Consider the following 14,564-nt stretch of genomic DNA (forward strand, 5'->3'; position numbering starts at 1 on the left):
TTTCTTTATGATGCCACAGGTCCCTCTGGACATGCTGCTGCCTGGCCATGCCTCCTTTCCCTTTCATCTTTCTCACTGACCAATGGGCTTGGAGTATTAAGGCCACGCCCCTATTCTGCATTCTAGTGGGGCCCTGGTTATGCCTCCTGTGGCTCAGTTGCACAGCTGCCTGGTAGGTGACTGGAGGCATTCAGCAGTGCTCACTGGGATTTTGCTGATGTGGCCCCAACCCCACCTCCCTCCCCACCCTGTGATGTCAGAAAAAACACAACAGGGGAAATTGGCTGCAGCCAAGAAAAAGGTAAGAACGCACCAGGTTATGGCCCCCAACCCAGCCACAGATCCCCTCTGATGACAAGACCGGTGCCAGAGTCCATACCACTCCTGAGGCATACCAGACTGGGCCCCCCAACCCCAGCGCCTCTGGGCTCCCCCGACCAAAGTCTTGTCAGTCAGCCCCAGCCCTTCAGCAAGGAGCCCAGTCCCTGCCCCTGCCAATCACCCCAGGGTGACTTTGGGCGGGTGGCTCCTGGGGCTCCCTGCTCCATACTCAGCCCTCACCTCCTGCCGCCCCAAGCCCAACCTCCCTGGGCTCTTTGGGCTTGTGTCTCCCAGGACCTGGGTCCCCCAGCCCCAGGCCCTGCCCTCGCCAGTCATCCCTGGGTGACTTTGGGCTGGTGACTCCTGGGGCTCCCTACTGCAGACTCTGCCCTCCCCTCTTGCTGCCCCAAGCTTGACCTCCCTGGGCTTCTTGGGCTGGCATCTCCGAGGACCTGGGTCAAAACCATGTGTTTCCCTCCCGCATCGTGGAGCGGCTACTTGGGCATGTCGCTGATGTGGTCCCCTCCCCTGGGAGTAGTGGAATGTAGTGATGTCACAGTCCCCCTAGGAACTGTCATTATTGCTGCAAGACCAGCCTTTGATCTTACAACCCAGTCCCCTAAGTTTTCTCACCCCATTTCTGGTTCCTCTGGTTGCAGCACAAATTTCCAGCTGGAAGGGGAGTGGAGACTATGGGACCTAGGAGCAAGAGGTTTCAGGCTGCCTTACTCCCTTAACAATGTCTAATTGACAGTGGGAAAAGCCTACACTTCGCCTGCGAGCTCAAAACGTTGACAGTATGTCTGGGTGGCAATGGGAGAATGGGTTTGGTTTGGTTTTCTCCCAGGCTTCTACTTTCCAGAGAGACTTTAACATTTTTTTCTGAGTTCTCCACACTTCTGGGACCAGATGCCCTTCAGTCAGTGGCCTCTGAAGTGAGATTTGCCCATCTTCTGTGGAATAGATCTTGGGAAACTGAACTTGACAGCTTGAATCTTCCTCATATCATCTCAACCTGGGGTACTTTGAGTGCCACAGGATAAATGTGGGACATCTTTTTGAAGCATCATTTTCCCTTGATTCTCTTGAGAAAAAACATTAATGTACTTAGAGATGACAGACACATAGGTTTCCAAGCATATACCAGACTTCTGTCTGAAATGAGGCTTGGGTTGTCATCTTCCTGATAAATTCCCAGATTTAACAGAAAAGCTGCCTTCTGCCATGAGGACACATTGATATGAAAGTGTGAGAGGTATCGATGCACTTCTTCACACCAACAGACGTGTGAGGATGTATGACTCTAAACCACACGGCCTACAGTTCCTGCCTGCTTCATGCTTACTTTTCTACCTCTGCCCCTGGTTTTGGTCCCTGGCAGCTGCTGATTCAAGGCAAAACCCCAGAGCTTGGAGTCAGAGGACTGAGTTTAAGTTCCAGTATTGCCTTTTTCTTTCTTTTGTTTTTTCTATCCATGATATCAATCCCTGTCATTCACTAAATGATTGTGACAACACCTTGTACAGTGGTTGGTGGCATTAAATCAGATGGTGTATAAGAGTATTTTGTCAAAACTGTAAAGGAGGATGTGGCTATAGGGGCTGATAGTTCTCATGAGTGTTACTGCTCTTTTTCCCCACAGTTAAAACAGTTTTGGTGGAGGAAGAGCCCTGGCATTCCAGGAGGAAAGAAAATCAATGGCAATAGCCCTGACACAGCCACTTCTAGTGGTTACCACTCACCTGGGGATGTGAGTCTTGGCTGGCCAGTCTCCTGGGGACAGGGGGCACAAGGGGCAGTAGAGGGTAATTGTTAAGATTGTGGATGGACTGTTGGGTACTGGTTAAGAATCCTGGGTTTGAATCCTGCCTCTCTGTCTGCTAAGGATTGATTAGGGATTGATTAGGATATGATTTAGGGCAAGTTGCTTGAGGTCTTTGGGCCTCTCTTTTCACACCTGTGTAATAGAGGTGGTATTTTTTTACTTCCATTTGTGAAGTTTAAATGAGATTCGTTATTGTTGCTTTCATGTGCATCCTTGTACATGGCCTGCTGCAAACACCCAGGACATCCAGGAAATGGTCATTGCTGTTTGATTTTCCTCATCCCCAGTCTCAAGGGGAAGCCAGGCCAATGAGAAGAGCCACTTGCCATCAGGCCATCCCTTTAGGAGTCACTGAAAGGGCCCCATGGTGGGATGGTGGGGAGATAAGAACCATGAAAAAAGTTGGCACAAGGGAGTTATAGGACAAAGGGTCCAAGATAGGCAGAAAAGAAGCTTTTGTCAGTTGATGGGGAAGAAAGGAAGTCAGAGGGCTTAGACAGTGAGGGGGGACAGAACATCTCCATGTGCACTCTCATCTCTTGCAGTCAGCAACAGGTGTGTACAGGGAGGGCCCTGCGTCATCTACCCTGAAGGATCTGGAGGTAAGAGGCCCTGGGCCGAGGTGCAGTGACCCTGCAGGCCAGCCCTCCAACCTCCTCCCACAGCAGGTTCTTGTTGCCCCTCTGCCAGCTGAGACAGCCCACACCCCCCTCAGCCCTAATGATTGTTCTCTCTACCCCTCCCCACAATCTTCCTCCAACTCCTCCTCTCTGCATCCACCTCAGAGCCAGTACCAACAACTAGAGGTAGCCCTGGATTCAAGCTCCACAATAATCGGCCAACTCAGCAAAAACATCAATTCACTGGGAAGAGTCCAGTGGGGTCCCCTGATTCCAGCCTGTCAATCCTGGACTCCAGTTTCCCCTTGGGGCCCTGAAGAAAGGGGCTAGGGGCCCCTGATGCCAAGGGCAAATGGGGATCTGGGGTACCCAGGTCTCACCTGGAGGGACCCCAGAGCACAGAACATGCAGCATGGCTCTTCTGCACTGCCCTCTTTGCTGACTCTCTCTTCTCCAGACACCCCTGCTCTAGTCCTTGCCACACATGCCCTGGAGTTGTCACCTCTCAGGGAAGCACTAGCCTGACTGGTTGTCAGGGGCCGGAATTTCTGCCCAGCCTCAGTCCCTAATTTGCTTTTTGAGTCTGGACAAGCCATCTCTCCTCCTTAGGCTCGTGTTTCTGGAGAAGGTAGAGAGTATCAAAGGTCTCTGTTAGCTCCGAAAGTCTGAGATTTAAAGGCCCCTAGAATGGAAACCTCAGGGCCAAGGGCTCCTGTCTGTCCTTTGCTGTCTTATATCTCTGCTATGAAGAACTGTACCTGGCCTGTACGTGCTCAGTAAATGTTTGTTGAATGAATGCACCTTTCTAAATCACAAGCTGGCAGAAGGGGGGTGGGCCTTTCTCAAAGTCTGTCTCTAGAGGTTCACCAGCCCCTCTCTCCAGGGCCCTTTCCCCCCTGTGCTTGGGGCAGGCTCCTCGAATGTTGAAGAAGGGGAAGTCCCGATTACTGAAGCTCGGGAGGAGCTTGTTCAAGTTAAAACACCAGATGGGTAAGATGGGGCTGGCATGACCTGGGAGCAGGACTGGCATCAGAGGTCTGTAGGGGTGACTTAGAATGCTCCAGGGAGGTGGGTGGATGGAAGGGCTTTGAGGCAGAGGGAAAGAGGTCTGTGCCAGGAGACGGCAAGTCTTGTCTTCTCCATGAGCCTCAGTGTCCCCATCAGTAAAGAGGGAGGAGTGCCCGTTGTCAGCCACCCACAGTGCTCTCTATCTGAAAGTGACTTGGAAGATAGGCTACCATCCGGGTGCGAGGAATCATTAGCAATGAGGCCAAGTTTGGGAAGCCTGAGAGGAGGAGCTGTGTATCAAAGGGGGGATTTTTTTTGGGGGGGGAATCCAGAGGCCCTTATTGTCTGCATCCTTTCTCAGCTGAACCCCTGGCCCCAGAGCCCCCAGCAGGACCCTCTGAGGTGGAGCAGCTACAGGAGGAGACCAACCACCTAAAGAAGGAGCTGGAGAGCGCAGGAAGACGGCTCCAGGCCGAGGTGGAAAACAACAAGATATTGACTCTCCTGAACACCAGACTGGAAAAGAGGCTACATAGACAGGAGAAGAGGATACGAGAACGGGAGGAGAGTATACATGAACGGGAGGAGAGTATACATGAATGGGATCTGCATACATGGGAATACGAGGAGAGGCTATGTGAATGGGAACAGAGGCTATGCGACTGGGAAGAGGGGCTACATGAACGGGAAGCGAGGCTGCGTCAGCAGGAGGAGCTGCCAGGGCAGGAGAGGCCGCGGGAGCTGGAGAGGATGCTGGAGCCGGGGTGGGAAGCCCTCGATGAGGAGTGCGACGAGCCATCCAGCGCCTCGGAGGAGCTGGTGCGTTGCCCCACCTGGGGAGGCTGCCCTCTTCCCTAGCCCTCAAGGCCTTTGTTTCCCCACCTGTAAAATGGGGCATTGTAGCCTTCACATGAAATGGTACTTCTAAAGGCACCTGTGAGCCAGAGCCCTGCTCTGATGGCTGTGGGAGAGAGGGGATGATTTTTCTAACCTGCCTCCACCCTTCCCGGTGCCATGGGAGGCAGACACCAAGTTCTGGGGTCTCCAGTTTTAGTGGGTGGCCACTGATTGGTTCTCTCTGTCCAGAACAAGACTGTACAGCTGGTGAAGCAGAAAGTAAAGGAGAAGAAGCCGGGTGAGCTGAAAGAGATGGTAACCTCTGACCCATCCAAGAAGGGCTGGGAGGCGGGCACCAGCCTCTGGGAAGGGGAGGTGCCAGGCCAGAGGCAGCTGCAGCCTGGGGGCAGGTGACCCCAGCACACTCCATGGCGGTCCTATGACTGTTTCTTGCTTCCTGCCCTCTGACTTTTAGAGGCGGGTAGCCCTGGGCTCCTTCCAGGTCTGGACATCATCGTCCCAGCTAGAGGCATGGAGCCCCCAATCACAGAGGAAGAGACAGTGGTATAAGAGGCTCCTTATGTCAGGTGTGGTGGCTCACGCCTGTAATCCCAGCACTTTGGGAGGCTGAGGCAGGACAATCACTTGAAGTCAGGAGTTTGAGACCAGCATGGCCAACATGGCGAAAGCTCATCTCTACTAAAATTAAAAAATAATAATAATTAACCGGGCCTGGTGGTGCATGCCTGTAATCCCAGCTACTCTGGAGGCTGAGACATGAGAATCACTTGAGACCGGGAGGTGAAGGTTGCAGTGAGCTGAGATCGCACCGCTGCACTTCAGCCTGGGACACAGAGTGACACTGTCTCAAAACAAAACAAAACACAAAAACAAAAAAGACTCCTTGGATTCAAACTGGATTCTGACCTCGGTTCCACTGGTCATAATTCAACTACTTTGCATCTCTAAGTCTCTGTTTCTTTAACTTCAAAAGGAAGGTGGCCTTTTCCTTGCAGAGGTGCTGATGATTAAATGAGATAATACGTGGAAACATTAGGCATGTAGCACACTTAGCAGATGGTGGTTGGCTCCCCCTGCTTTTCCACCAGTCTGTGGCCTACAGTTTAAATGCTGGGAAAAAGGACGTGAGGTTTGAGGCTGGGGTAGGAGGCATGGGGTTCTAGGCAAGGGAAGCAGTCTCTTAGGCCTGGAGCAAGGGGCCAGGGGCCTGGGCAGGCCACAGAGTTCCACAGTGCCCTCGCTACCCTATTAATGGGCCAGGAATCTGGAAGCCAGCCACCACATGCCCTCATGCCCAGGGTCTTCCTGCAGGTGGAGCTGAAGAGCCAAGAGGCTCAGAGTCTGCAGCAGCAGCCAGACCACTACCTGTGTACCGCTCTGGGAGCCCCAATCCCACAGGAGCTGGGGTGTTGCTGACAAGCAGGGTGGTGAGTAGAGCCCTCAGGTGGGGTGGGCAGTCAGGAGCAGGGGAGGCTCGCACTGTGCTCAGATTCCCACCCCCCTCCCTCTCCGTGAAGATCTTTGTGAGGCGAGCCTCACTGATAGCGTGGAGCCTGCACCAGGGGAGGACAGGGAGGATTCTCCCCATGACAACCCCACTGCACAGCAGATCCAGCAGCTGCTTTCTGTAATGCAGGACTCCCCAGGCTTGGGTGGAGAAGCTGTTGGTACAGGAGAAGCGGCAGGAGGAGCAGGAGAGGCTGCATGCCATTCTTTTCAGGCTGCCAAGAACGGGAAGAGACATCTTCTTCAAGAGCTGGTCAAGAAATTAAAAAAAAAAAAAACAAAAAAAAAACGGTTAAGGGGTTAATCTCCTACACAATTCATTTACTTCATTTGAAAGTTAGAGCCACTTATGTTTATTTGTGTTTCTAATTTATAGTTTAAATTTATTTGTGTTTCTAATTTATAGTTTAAATTTATTTGTAAAAAGTTAAAGGAGAGTGGGTCTTTCCCTCATGTTCACTCTGGCATCCTTTAGCATTTTTTTAATTTGATAATTATAGGACGTTAGCATGCATATCGAGTTTGCCCTTATGTGGTGGGAGTTCAAACACACAAAGACCCACTATATGCACACAACTGTTCTTGCTGGTTTGGGATAGGCTGCCATGCTTTTTTAATGTTAGTGCAGCATGTATATTCATTATGGAATTCAGATAAAATTTGCTTATGTTCTGCTGTTATGTTTGATCAAATCCTAATCACAGTGAGCTCTTCATTAGCTCAACATGTGGTTTGCCCTCAAGTGCACAGTTTATTACTTTGTAATATGCCACTGTGAGTACGGACATTTACAGCTGTTTAAAGGCAGAGCACTGGAAACAGCCTTTCCCCCTTTTTCTGTGTATTGGGGATGGGAGTAATAACATTTTGGGGGGCTTTTTAAATCTCCCGGAAGAGGAAAGTGGCCTGCTCTGGCAGGTGTGTGCAGGATAGAATATGTTTCATTTATTCCGGTGCCAAGAATGAGCACTGTACTATGGTAGTTCCCTTAGGATTTGTATGTGCTCTGGGCTCATGAAGATATTGCATCATGAGCTGTGGCAGTTGTTCTCTTTTTTGATGACCTAAAAAGGGATTATTTCTGAGGAGCGAAAGGCTCCTATCATGACTGTGGATATGGAAAACCTTTTCTAGCTGAGAGCATTTATATCTACAATACATTTTAAAGTCAGAGTTCATGTTCCCTGTTTTAATAATATGACTACATGTCCCAGTACACAAAAGGGCACTGGCTGGCATTCTTCTTAATGTATTTAGTAAAGATCAGAAGAAATCCTTTAAGAGTTTAAGTGTCCCTGGAACAGGCATACAGGCTCTAGTCAAGAATGAATTCGAGTGAAGGAAAGGTGTGTGACGCCTGGCATTCCTCTATGTTCATGGAGCTTATTTGGGGCTGGAAGATGGATTTTACCATCTAGATCTCTCTGGATAATACCTAGTCTTCAACCATCTGACATAGGAATTTACTTCTTTTCCTTGAAAGGAAAACACTTTAAAAATAATAAGAAACATTATTATAAACTAATATATGTGAGAGTACTTAGTTGAAACAAAAAGGAGTTTTAGTAGACAGTAGTATACTACATTTGAAAATCAAGGAGAAGTTTATGCAACTTAAAATGGTTACAAACTGCAGCGCAATCTACTGTTTGTGAATGTCAAAGTGTTATGAGGAAAAGTGTCTATACAATCACAGAGTTGTATTTCCTCACAAAGTTCTTTACGAAGAGTGAAATATGTTTTTACACCTCTCGGTTTCAGTTAGAGGCATATTTTGTGTAACATTTATGTTAATGTGCATGATCGATTAATTATTTCAGTCATATGTTGCCTAAATCATTAACTGGATGATGCTTGGGAAAGAATCAACAGCTAACCCTTCCTTCCTTCCTTCCTTCCTTCCTTCCTTTCTTTCTTTCTTTCTTCTTTCTTTCTTCTTTCCTCTGTGGCCCAGGCTGCAATCTACTCAGCTCGCTGCTGCCCGCGCCGCGGACTGCCTGGGACTGCCGCCACGCGCCACCGCTGCCTGCTTTTTCTCGTTTGGCTGCAGGCGCGCGGTCGCCATGTTGGCCACGCTGCTCACCAGCTCCTGACGCCGAGTGCTCTGCCCGCCTCAGCCTCCCGAGCCCCTGCCCGGCCACCGCCCCGTCTGGGAGGTGGGGAGCGCCTCTGCCCGGCCGCCCCGTCCGGGAAGAAGTGAGGAGCGCCTCTGCCCGGCCGCCCCGTCCGGGAAGAAGTGAGGAGCGCCTCTGCCCGGCTGCCCCGTCTGGGAGGTGAGGAGAACCTCTGCCCGGCCACCCATCGTCTGGGAGGTGAGGAGCGCCTCTGCCCGGCCGCCCCGTCTGGGAAGTGAGGAGCGCCTCTGCCCAGCCGCCCCGTCTGGGAAGTGAGGAGCGCCTCTGCCCGGCCGCCCCGTCTGGGAAGTGAGGAGCGCCTCTGCCCGGCCGCCCCGTCTGGGAAGTGAGGAGCGCCTCTGCCCGGCCGTCCCGTCTGGGAAGTGAGGAGAGCCTCTGCCCGGCCACCCATGTCTGGGAAGTGAGGAGCGCCTCTGCCCGGCCACCCATCGTCTGGGAAGTGAGGAGCGCCTCTGCCCGGCCGCCCCGTCTGGGAAGTGAGGAGCGCCTCTGCCCGGCCACCCACCATCTGGGAAGTGAGGAGCGCCTCTGCCCGGCCACCCACCGTCTGGGAAGTGAGGAGCGCCTCTGCCTGGCCGCCCCGTCTGGGAAGAAGTGAGGAGCGCCTCTGCCCGGCCGCCCCGTCTGGGAAGTGAGGAGCGCCTCTGCCCGGCCGCCCCGTCTGGGAAGTGAGGAGCGCCTCTGCCTGGCCGCCCCGTCCAGGAAGAAGTGAGGAGCACCTCTGCCCGGATGCCCTGTCCGGGAAGAAGGGAGGAGCCCCTCTGCCCAGCCGCCCCGTCTGGGAAGTGAGGAGCGCCTCTGCCCAGGCACCCATCATCTGGGAAGTGAGGAGCGCCTCTGCCCGGCCACCCCGTCTGGGAAGAAGTGAGGAGCACCTCTGCCCGGCCGCCCTATCTGGGAAGAAGTGAGGAGCGCCTCTGCCCGGCTGCCCCATCTGGGAAGTGAGGAGCGCCTCTGCCCGGGCGCCCCGTCCGGGAAGAAGTGAGGAGCGCCTCTGCCCGGCTGCCCCATCTGGAAGTGAGGAGCGCCTCTGCCCGGGCGCCCCGTCTGGGAAGAAATGAGGAGCGCCTCTGCCCGGCCGCTCCGTCCGGGAAGAAGTGAGGAGCGCCTCTGCCCGGGCGCCCCGTCTGGGAAGAGGTGAGGGGTACCTCTGCCCGGCCGCCCCGTCTGGGAAGTGAGGAGCGCCTCTGCCCGGCCACCCATCGTCTGGGAAGTGAGGAGCGCCTCTGCCCGGCCGCCCCGCCTGGGAAGTGAGGAGCGCCTCTGCCCGGCCACCCATCGTCTGGGAAGTGATGAGCGCCTCGGCCCGGCCGCCCCGTCTGGGAAGTGAGGAGCGCCTCTGCCTGGCCACCTATCGTCTGGGAGGTGAGGAGCGCCTCTGCCCGGCCGCCCCGTCCGGGAGGAAGTGAGGAGCGCCTCTGCCCGGCCACCCCGTCCAGGAGGAAGTGAGGAGCGCCTCTGCCCGGCCGCCCCGTCCGGGAGGAAGTGAGGAGCGCCTCTGCCTGGCCGCCCCGTCCGGGAAGAAGTGAGGAGCGCCTCTGCCCGGCCGCCCCGTCCGGGAAGAAGTGAGGAGCGCCTCTGCCCGGCTGCCCCGTATGGGAGGTGAGGAGAACCTCTGCCCGGCCACCCATCGTCTGGGAGGTGAGGAGCGCCTCTGCCCGGCCACCCACCGTCTGGGAAGTGAGGAGCGCCTCTGCCCGGCCGCCCCGTCTGGGAAGTGAGGAGCGCCTCTGCCCGGCCGTCCCGTCTGGGAAGTGAGGAGCGCCTCTGCCCGGCCACCCACCGTCTGGGAAGTGAGGAGCGCCTCTGCCCGGCCACCCACCGTCTGGGAAGTGAGGAGCGCCTCTGCCCGGCCACCCACCGTCTGGGAAGTGAGGAGCGCCTCTGCCCGGCCACCCACCGTCTGGGGAAGTGAGGAGCGCCTCTGCCCGGCCACCCACCATCTGGGAAGTGAGGAGCGCCTCTGCCCGGCCACCCCGTCTGGGAAGTGAGGAGCGCCTCTGCCCGGCCGCCCCATCTGTGAAATGAGGAGCGCCTCTGCCCAGCCACCTATCGTCTGGGAGGTGAGGAGCGCCTCTGCCCGGCCGCCCCGTCCGGGAAGAAGTGAGGAGCACCTCTGCCCGGCCGCCCCATCCGGGAAGAAGTGAGGAGCGCCTCTGCCCGGCCGCCCCGTCCGGGAAGAAGTGAGGAGCGCCTCTGCCCGGCCGCCCCATCTGGGAAGTGAGGACCGCCTCTGCCCGGCCGCCCCGTCCGGGAAGAAGTGAGGAGCGCCTCTGCCCGGCCGCCCCGTCTGGGAAGTGAGGAGCGCCTCGGCCCGGCCGCCCCGTCTGGGAAGTGAGGAGCGCCTCTGCCCGGCCGCCCTGTCTGGGAAGTGAGGAGCACCTCTGCCCGGCCACCCATCGTCTGGGAAGTGAGGAGCGCCTCTGCCCGGCCACCCATTGTCTGGGAAGTGAGGGGCGCCTCTGCCCGGCCACCTGTGGTCTGGGAAGAAGTGAGGAGCGTCTCTGCCTGGCCGCCCCGTCTGGGAAGTGAGGAGCGCCTCTGCCCGGCCGCCCCGTGTCTGGGAAGAAGTGAGGAGCGCCTCTGCCCGGCCGTTCCATCTGGGAGGTCTACAATGGAGGCCAGAAGCAATGTGGGGGCTGGACGTGGTGGCTCACGCCTGTGGTCCCGGCACTCTGGGGGGCGAGGCGGGTTGATCACTTCGGGCTAGGAGTTCGAGACCAGTCTGGCCAACTTGGCGAAACATGAAAAATACAACAGACAAACCAACCAACCAACTCAGTGACAACAAAACAGGTCTACCCTGGAGTCATACTCTAATTTTTTCTATTTTCCTCCCTTTCTGATCCTTTATCCCACTTTCTTTTTTTTCCTCTTCCTTCTCCCTCTTCTTTGTCAAATAGAGGATTGAGTTATTATCACTGATCCACATAAAGTCCCTCTCTACCTTATTTTAACTCCCACCCCCCGTTTCTATTCCCCGACTTCCCATGTGTAACCTTCCTAATATGTTTGATACGCATCTTTTTGTTTGTATGTATTTTTAGAAAATGTTTATTGTTTTTGTGTGCAAAAAAATTAATTAAAAAAAAAAAAAAGAAAAAGACCTAATGGATATATGCAAAAAAATATATATATATATAACTATTCAAAAATGTAACTGCTATCTTAATGTTTTGAAATAAGTTAAAACATTTTAAATATGAATACTGTAGTTTAAAAGAAAGAAACCAGGGGAAGGAAAAGTAGAGAAAGAAATGCCAATTCCAGTCCAAAGCTTTATTTGCCAAGTTTTCTTAGAATGACTTTTACCTATTTATGAATTCTTACAAACAGAATGTATAATGGAAATCCTGACTTTTGCCTAAAGTGGCATTGTTGACTGCTGTGATGTTACTGTAATGTAATAAATTATTAAATTGTTGCAAAGTGCTGTTTTTGCCTTAAAATTTTGTGTGTCTTGAAAACTATAGTATTAAATACTATAGCATGCAAATAATGGGCACGCTTGGAATGAAATCTGCTTTTTACAAAATCGCAACTATATAAGTGTGTTTATTAAAAGAACAAACAAAGTTATGGGATGAAAGAGTTATGGGATAAAAAATGTGGAAAAGTGTGTCAAAAAAAGTAGAAAAAACTTGTATGAAAAGTTATTTAAAAAGTTATGAAAAAGAAGTTATGGGATTAAAAATAAAGTCACGGGATATAAATAAAAATAAATAAAAGCAGGCCCCTGTCAGCGTAAACCTGGAGAAGTGGGTCTGGAGTCTCCGCCCCCACCATGTCCCTACCACCCCTTCCCAGTCACCCCTTTACCATTAGGGTAGCAAGACAAGACCCCTGTCTAATGGGGGGAGGCAGACCCTTTGCCACCTTGACCAGGGCTGAGTCCTTAAATTTCTGGATGATGATGTTTGTTATTTAAGAGCCAGAGGTTGGTGGAGTTGGTTTGTTTGGAGGAGATCTGATGGCCTCCTTACTCTCACCAAAGCAACTTTTCCCTCAGGGGTCTCCCATCTTCTTATTCAGAGAGGCAGCTGAGGCAGGACAGTGGGGCTAGCTGTAGACCAGGCGAGGGCACGGGCTGCTGGGGTGACCCCCCCTTCCCCAGTGTATATATAGTATCTGTGTAACATTTTGTATATTCTGGGGGGTGGGACCGCCCCTGTATCGTACCGAGTGGAGGTTACAGCTGGCATATGAGGAGGAGGTTCTAATAATTATTTGCATCTGGGAAACGTATTTATTGCTAGCATAGGACAGAGGAAGGAGGCGGGGATGGGGTTGTGGCTCCCTTGGTGATGCAACTCCTGTTTATTTTGCTTTTCATTTTGGAATAAATGGATTTAGCCATACTGCTCAGCCTGGTGTGTTCCCGTTTCCTTCACTGGGTCCTGGAATTTGTCCCATTGAATGAGGAGCCCCAGAGTGTCTGAGCATGTCCAGCTGGGCTGTTGGGGATCTTCCAGGCCTGTTACCTGTATGCTGCCTGGTGACACCTGGTGGATTTCACGGGGACTGCCATGGCACCTATGGGGCACAGTGTGGCCCTGACAGCCAAAAGGCTCAGAAGCCTGATCCAGCAGTGGCCGGGAAGACAGATACCAGCACCCAACGGCACTGACTTCCATCCACCCCAGGCGTCTTCCCTTCCGTCCCCTCGCCTCCCTCTCCTGTCTGCACCGGGTGGCCTTTTCAACTTTTTTTTTTTGGGGGGGGAGACTCGGCCTCCCAAAGTGCTGAGATTACAGGCATGAGCCACTGCGCCCGGCCGCCCAGCCTATTTTTTATTTTTTTCCAGCTATAGGAGGATTTAAAACCCTCATTATAGGTGTATTGCTAGTGGTAAGAACTTGCTTGCTGCTCCCCTGTGTGTTACCCTTGCTTTTTCAAATGATAAAAGCTTTTGTTGCTACTTTAGTTCATCAGAAAACTTCAGCTCACATATATTATATAAATCACTATCGCTCTATCTCACAAAAAGACTCACAAAGTAAAGATAAGAGTAAGAACTCCCACTAAAAAGTAAAAATTCTCAAAGGGGGGAAATATGGTATGAGACCACCACTTCTCCTGTTGTCCTTCCCAGTTTCTCCCCAACCTCCCCTTTTACCCTAGTTTATAAGACAGGAGAAAAGGGAGAAAGCCAAAAGCTGAAAAGAAACAGAAGTAAGATAATAGCTAGATGACCGTGGAGCCACCACCTGGCCCTGGTGGTTAATAATATTAACCCCTGACCAAAACTACTGGTGTTATCTGTAAATTCCAGACATTGTATGAGAAAGCACTGTAAAATCTTTTGTTCTGTTAGCTGATGTATGTAGCCCCCAGTCATGTTCCTCACGCTTACTTGATCTATTATGACTCTTTCACGTAGACCCCTTAGAATTGTAAGCCCTTAAAAGGGCTAGGAATTTCTTTTTCGGGGAGCTCGGCTCTTAAGACACGAGTCTGCCGACGCTCCCGGCCGAATAAAAAAAACCTCTTCCTTCTTTAATCCGGTGTCTGAGGAGTTTTGTCTGCGACTCATCCTGCTACAAGGTCAAACATCTATACTGAGGTTTGCGTAGGGAGAAAGGAGGGCATTTATTTGCAGGGTGCCAAATAAGGAGAATCAGGCAGCTCGTGCTTAAGACCCGACCTCCCTGATGGCTCCTAAAACCAACGTTGTTCCTTTCTACACAGATAATGTTGATTCCAAGCTCATCTTTCCAGATGCAGAACAAAGCAAAGATGAGATTAATCATTCTTCCACCTACCTGGAGACACCTGCACAATTAATTCTTCCTTTACTCCCTTTTTTTCCTTCAGAAGTTCACCTTATCTTAGGTAAAATGCAGATCTACTGGGCACTAACTAAAGTCTCACAAGAATATAACTATTCCTTGTCTCACTACCTACCTGCCCCTCATCCTACATACCTTCGCCACCGCCCCCCCTTTTTTTTGAGATAGAGTTTCGCTCTTGTTGGCCAGGCTGGAGTGCAATGGCGTGATCTTGCCTTACCACAACTTCTGCCTCCCAGGTTCAAGCGATTCTCCTGCCTCAGCCTCCCGAGTAGCTGGGATTATAGGCATGCACCACCACGCCCGGCTAATTTTGTATTTTTAGTAGAGACGGGGTTTCACCCTGCTGGCTAGGCTGGTCTCGAACTCCTGACCTCAAGTGACCTGCCCTCCTCGGCCTCCCAAAACGCTGGGATTACAGGCTTGAGGCACCGTGCCTGGCCATGCCTTCCCCTTTTTAAGGATATGTATAAACACTAAATCTCTTTAAAACCTCTTCAGA

The 14,564-nt window shown here is 52.4% G+C and overlaps 1 protein-coding gene across 1 annotated transcript; it reads left to right on the forward strand.

Annotated features, from left to right (window-relative positions):
* On the forward strand, window positions 1-5,025 carry LOC100586373 (golgin subfamily A member 6-like protein 9). The gene is made up of 7 exons (XM_030827354.1): window positions 1-301; window positions 1,964-2,071; window positions 2,692-2,748; window positions 2,932-3,018; window positions 3,678-3,756; window positions 4,136-4,593; window positions 4,861-5,025. The coding sequence occupies exons 1-7, from the start codon at window positions 140-142 to the stop codon at window positions 5,023-5,025; spliced, it is 1,116 nt and encodes a 371-aa protein (XP_030683214.1). The 5' UTR covers window positions 1-139.
* Window positions 5,026-14,564: the final 9,539 nt, after the last annotated feature.

This window comes from Nomascus leucogenys, chromosome 14, assembly GCF_006542625.1.
Source record: "Nomascus leucogenys isolate Asia chromosome 14, Asia_NLE_v1, whole genome shotgun sequence".
In the NCBI taxonomy this organism is placed as follows: domain Eukaryota; kingdom Metazoa; phylum Chordata; class Mammalia; order Primates; family Hylobatidae; genus Nomascus; species Nomascus leucogenys.

Coding starts and splice junctions, on each gene's coding strand:
- LOC100586373 (XM_030827354.1), top strand. CDS start 140: ATGCCTCCTGTGGCTCAGTTGCACAGCTGCCTGGTAGGTGACTGGAGG. Junction 302..1,963: donor TGGCTGCAGCCAAGAAAAAG/GTAAGAACGCAC, acceptor TTTTCCCCACAG/TTAAAACAGTTTTGGTGGAG. Junction 2,749..2,931: donor CTACCCTGAAGGATCTGGAG/GTAAGAGGCCCT, acceptor CATCCACCTCAG/AGCCAGTACCAACAACTAGA.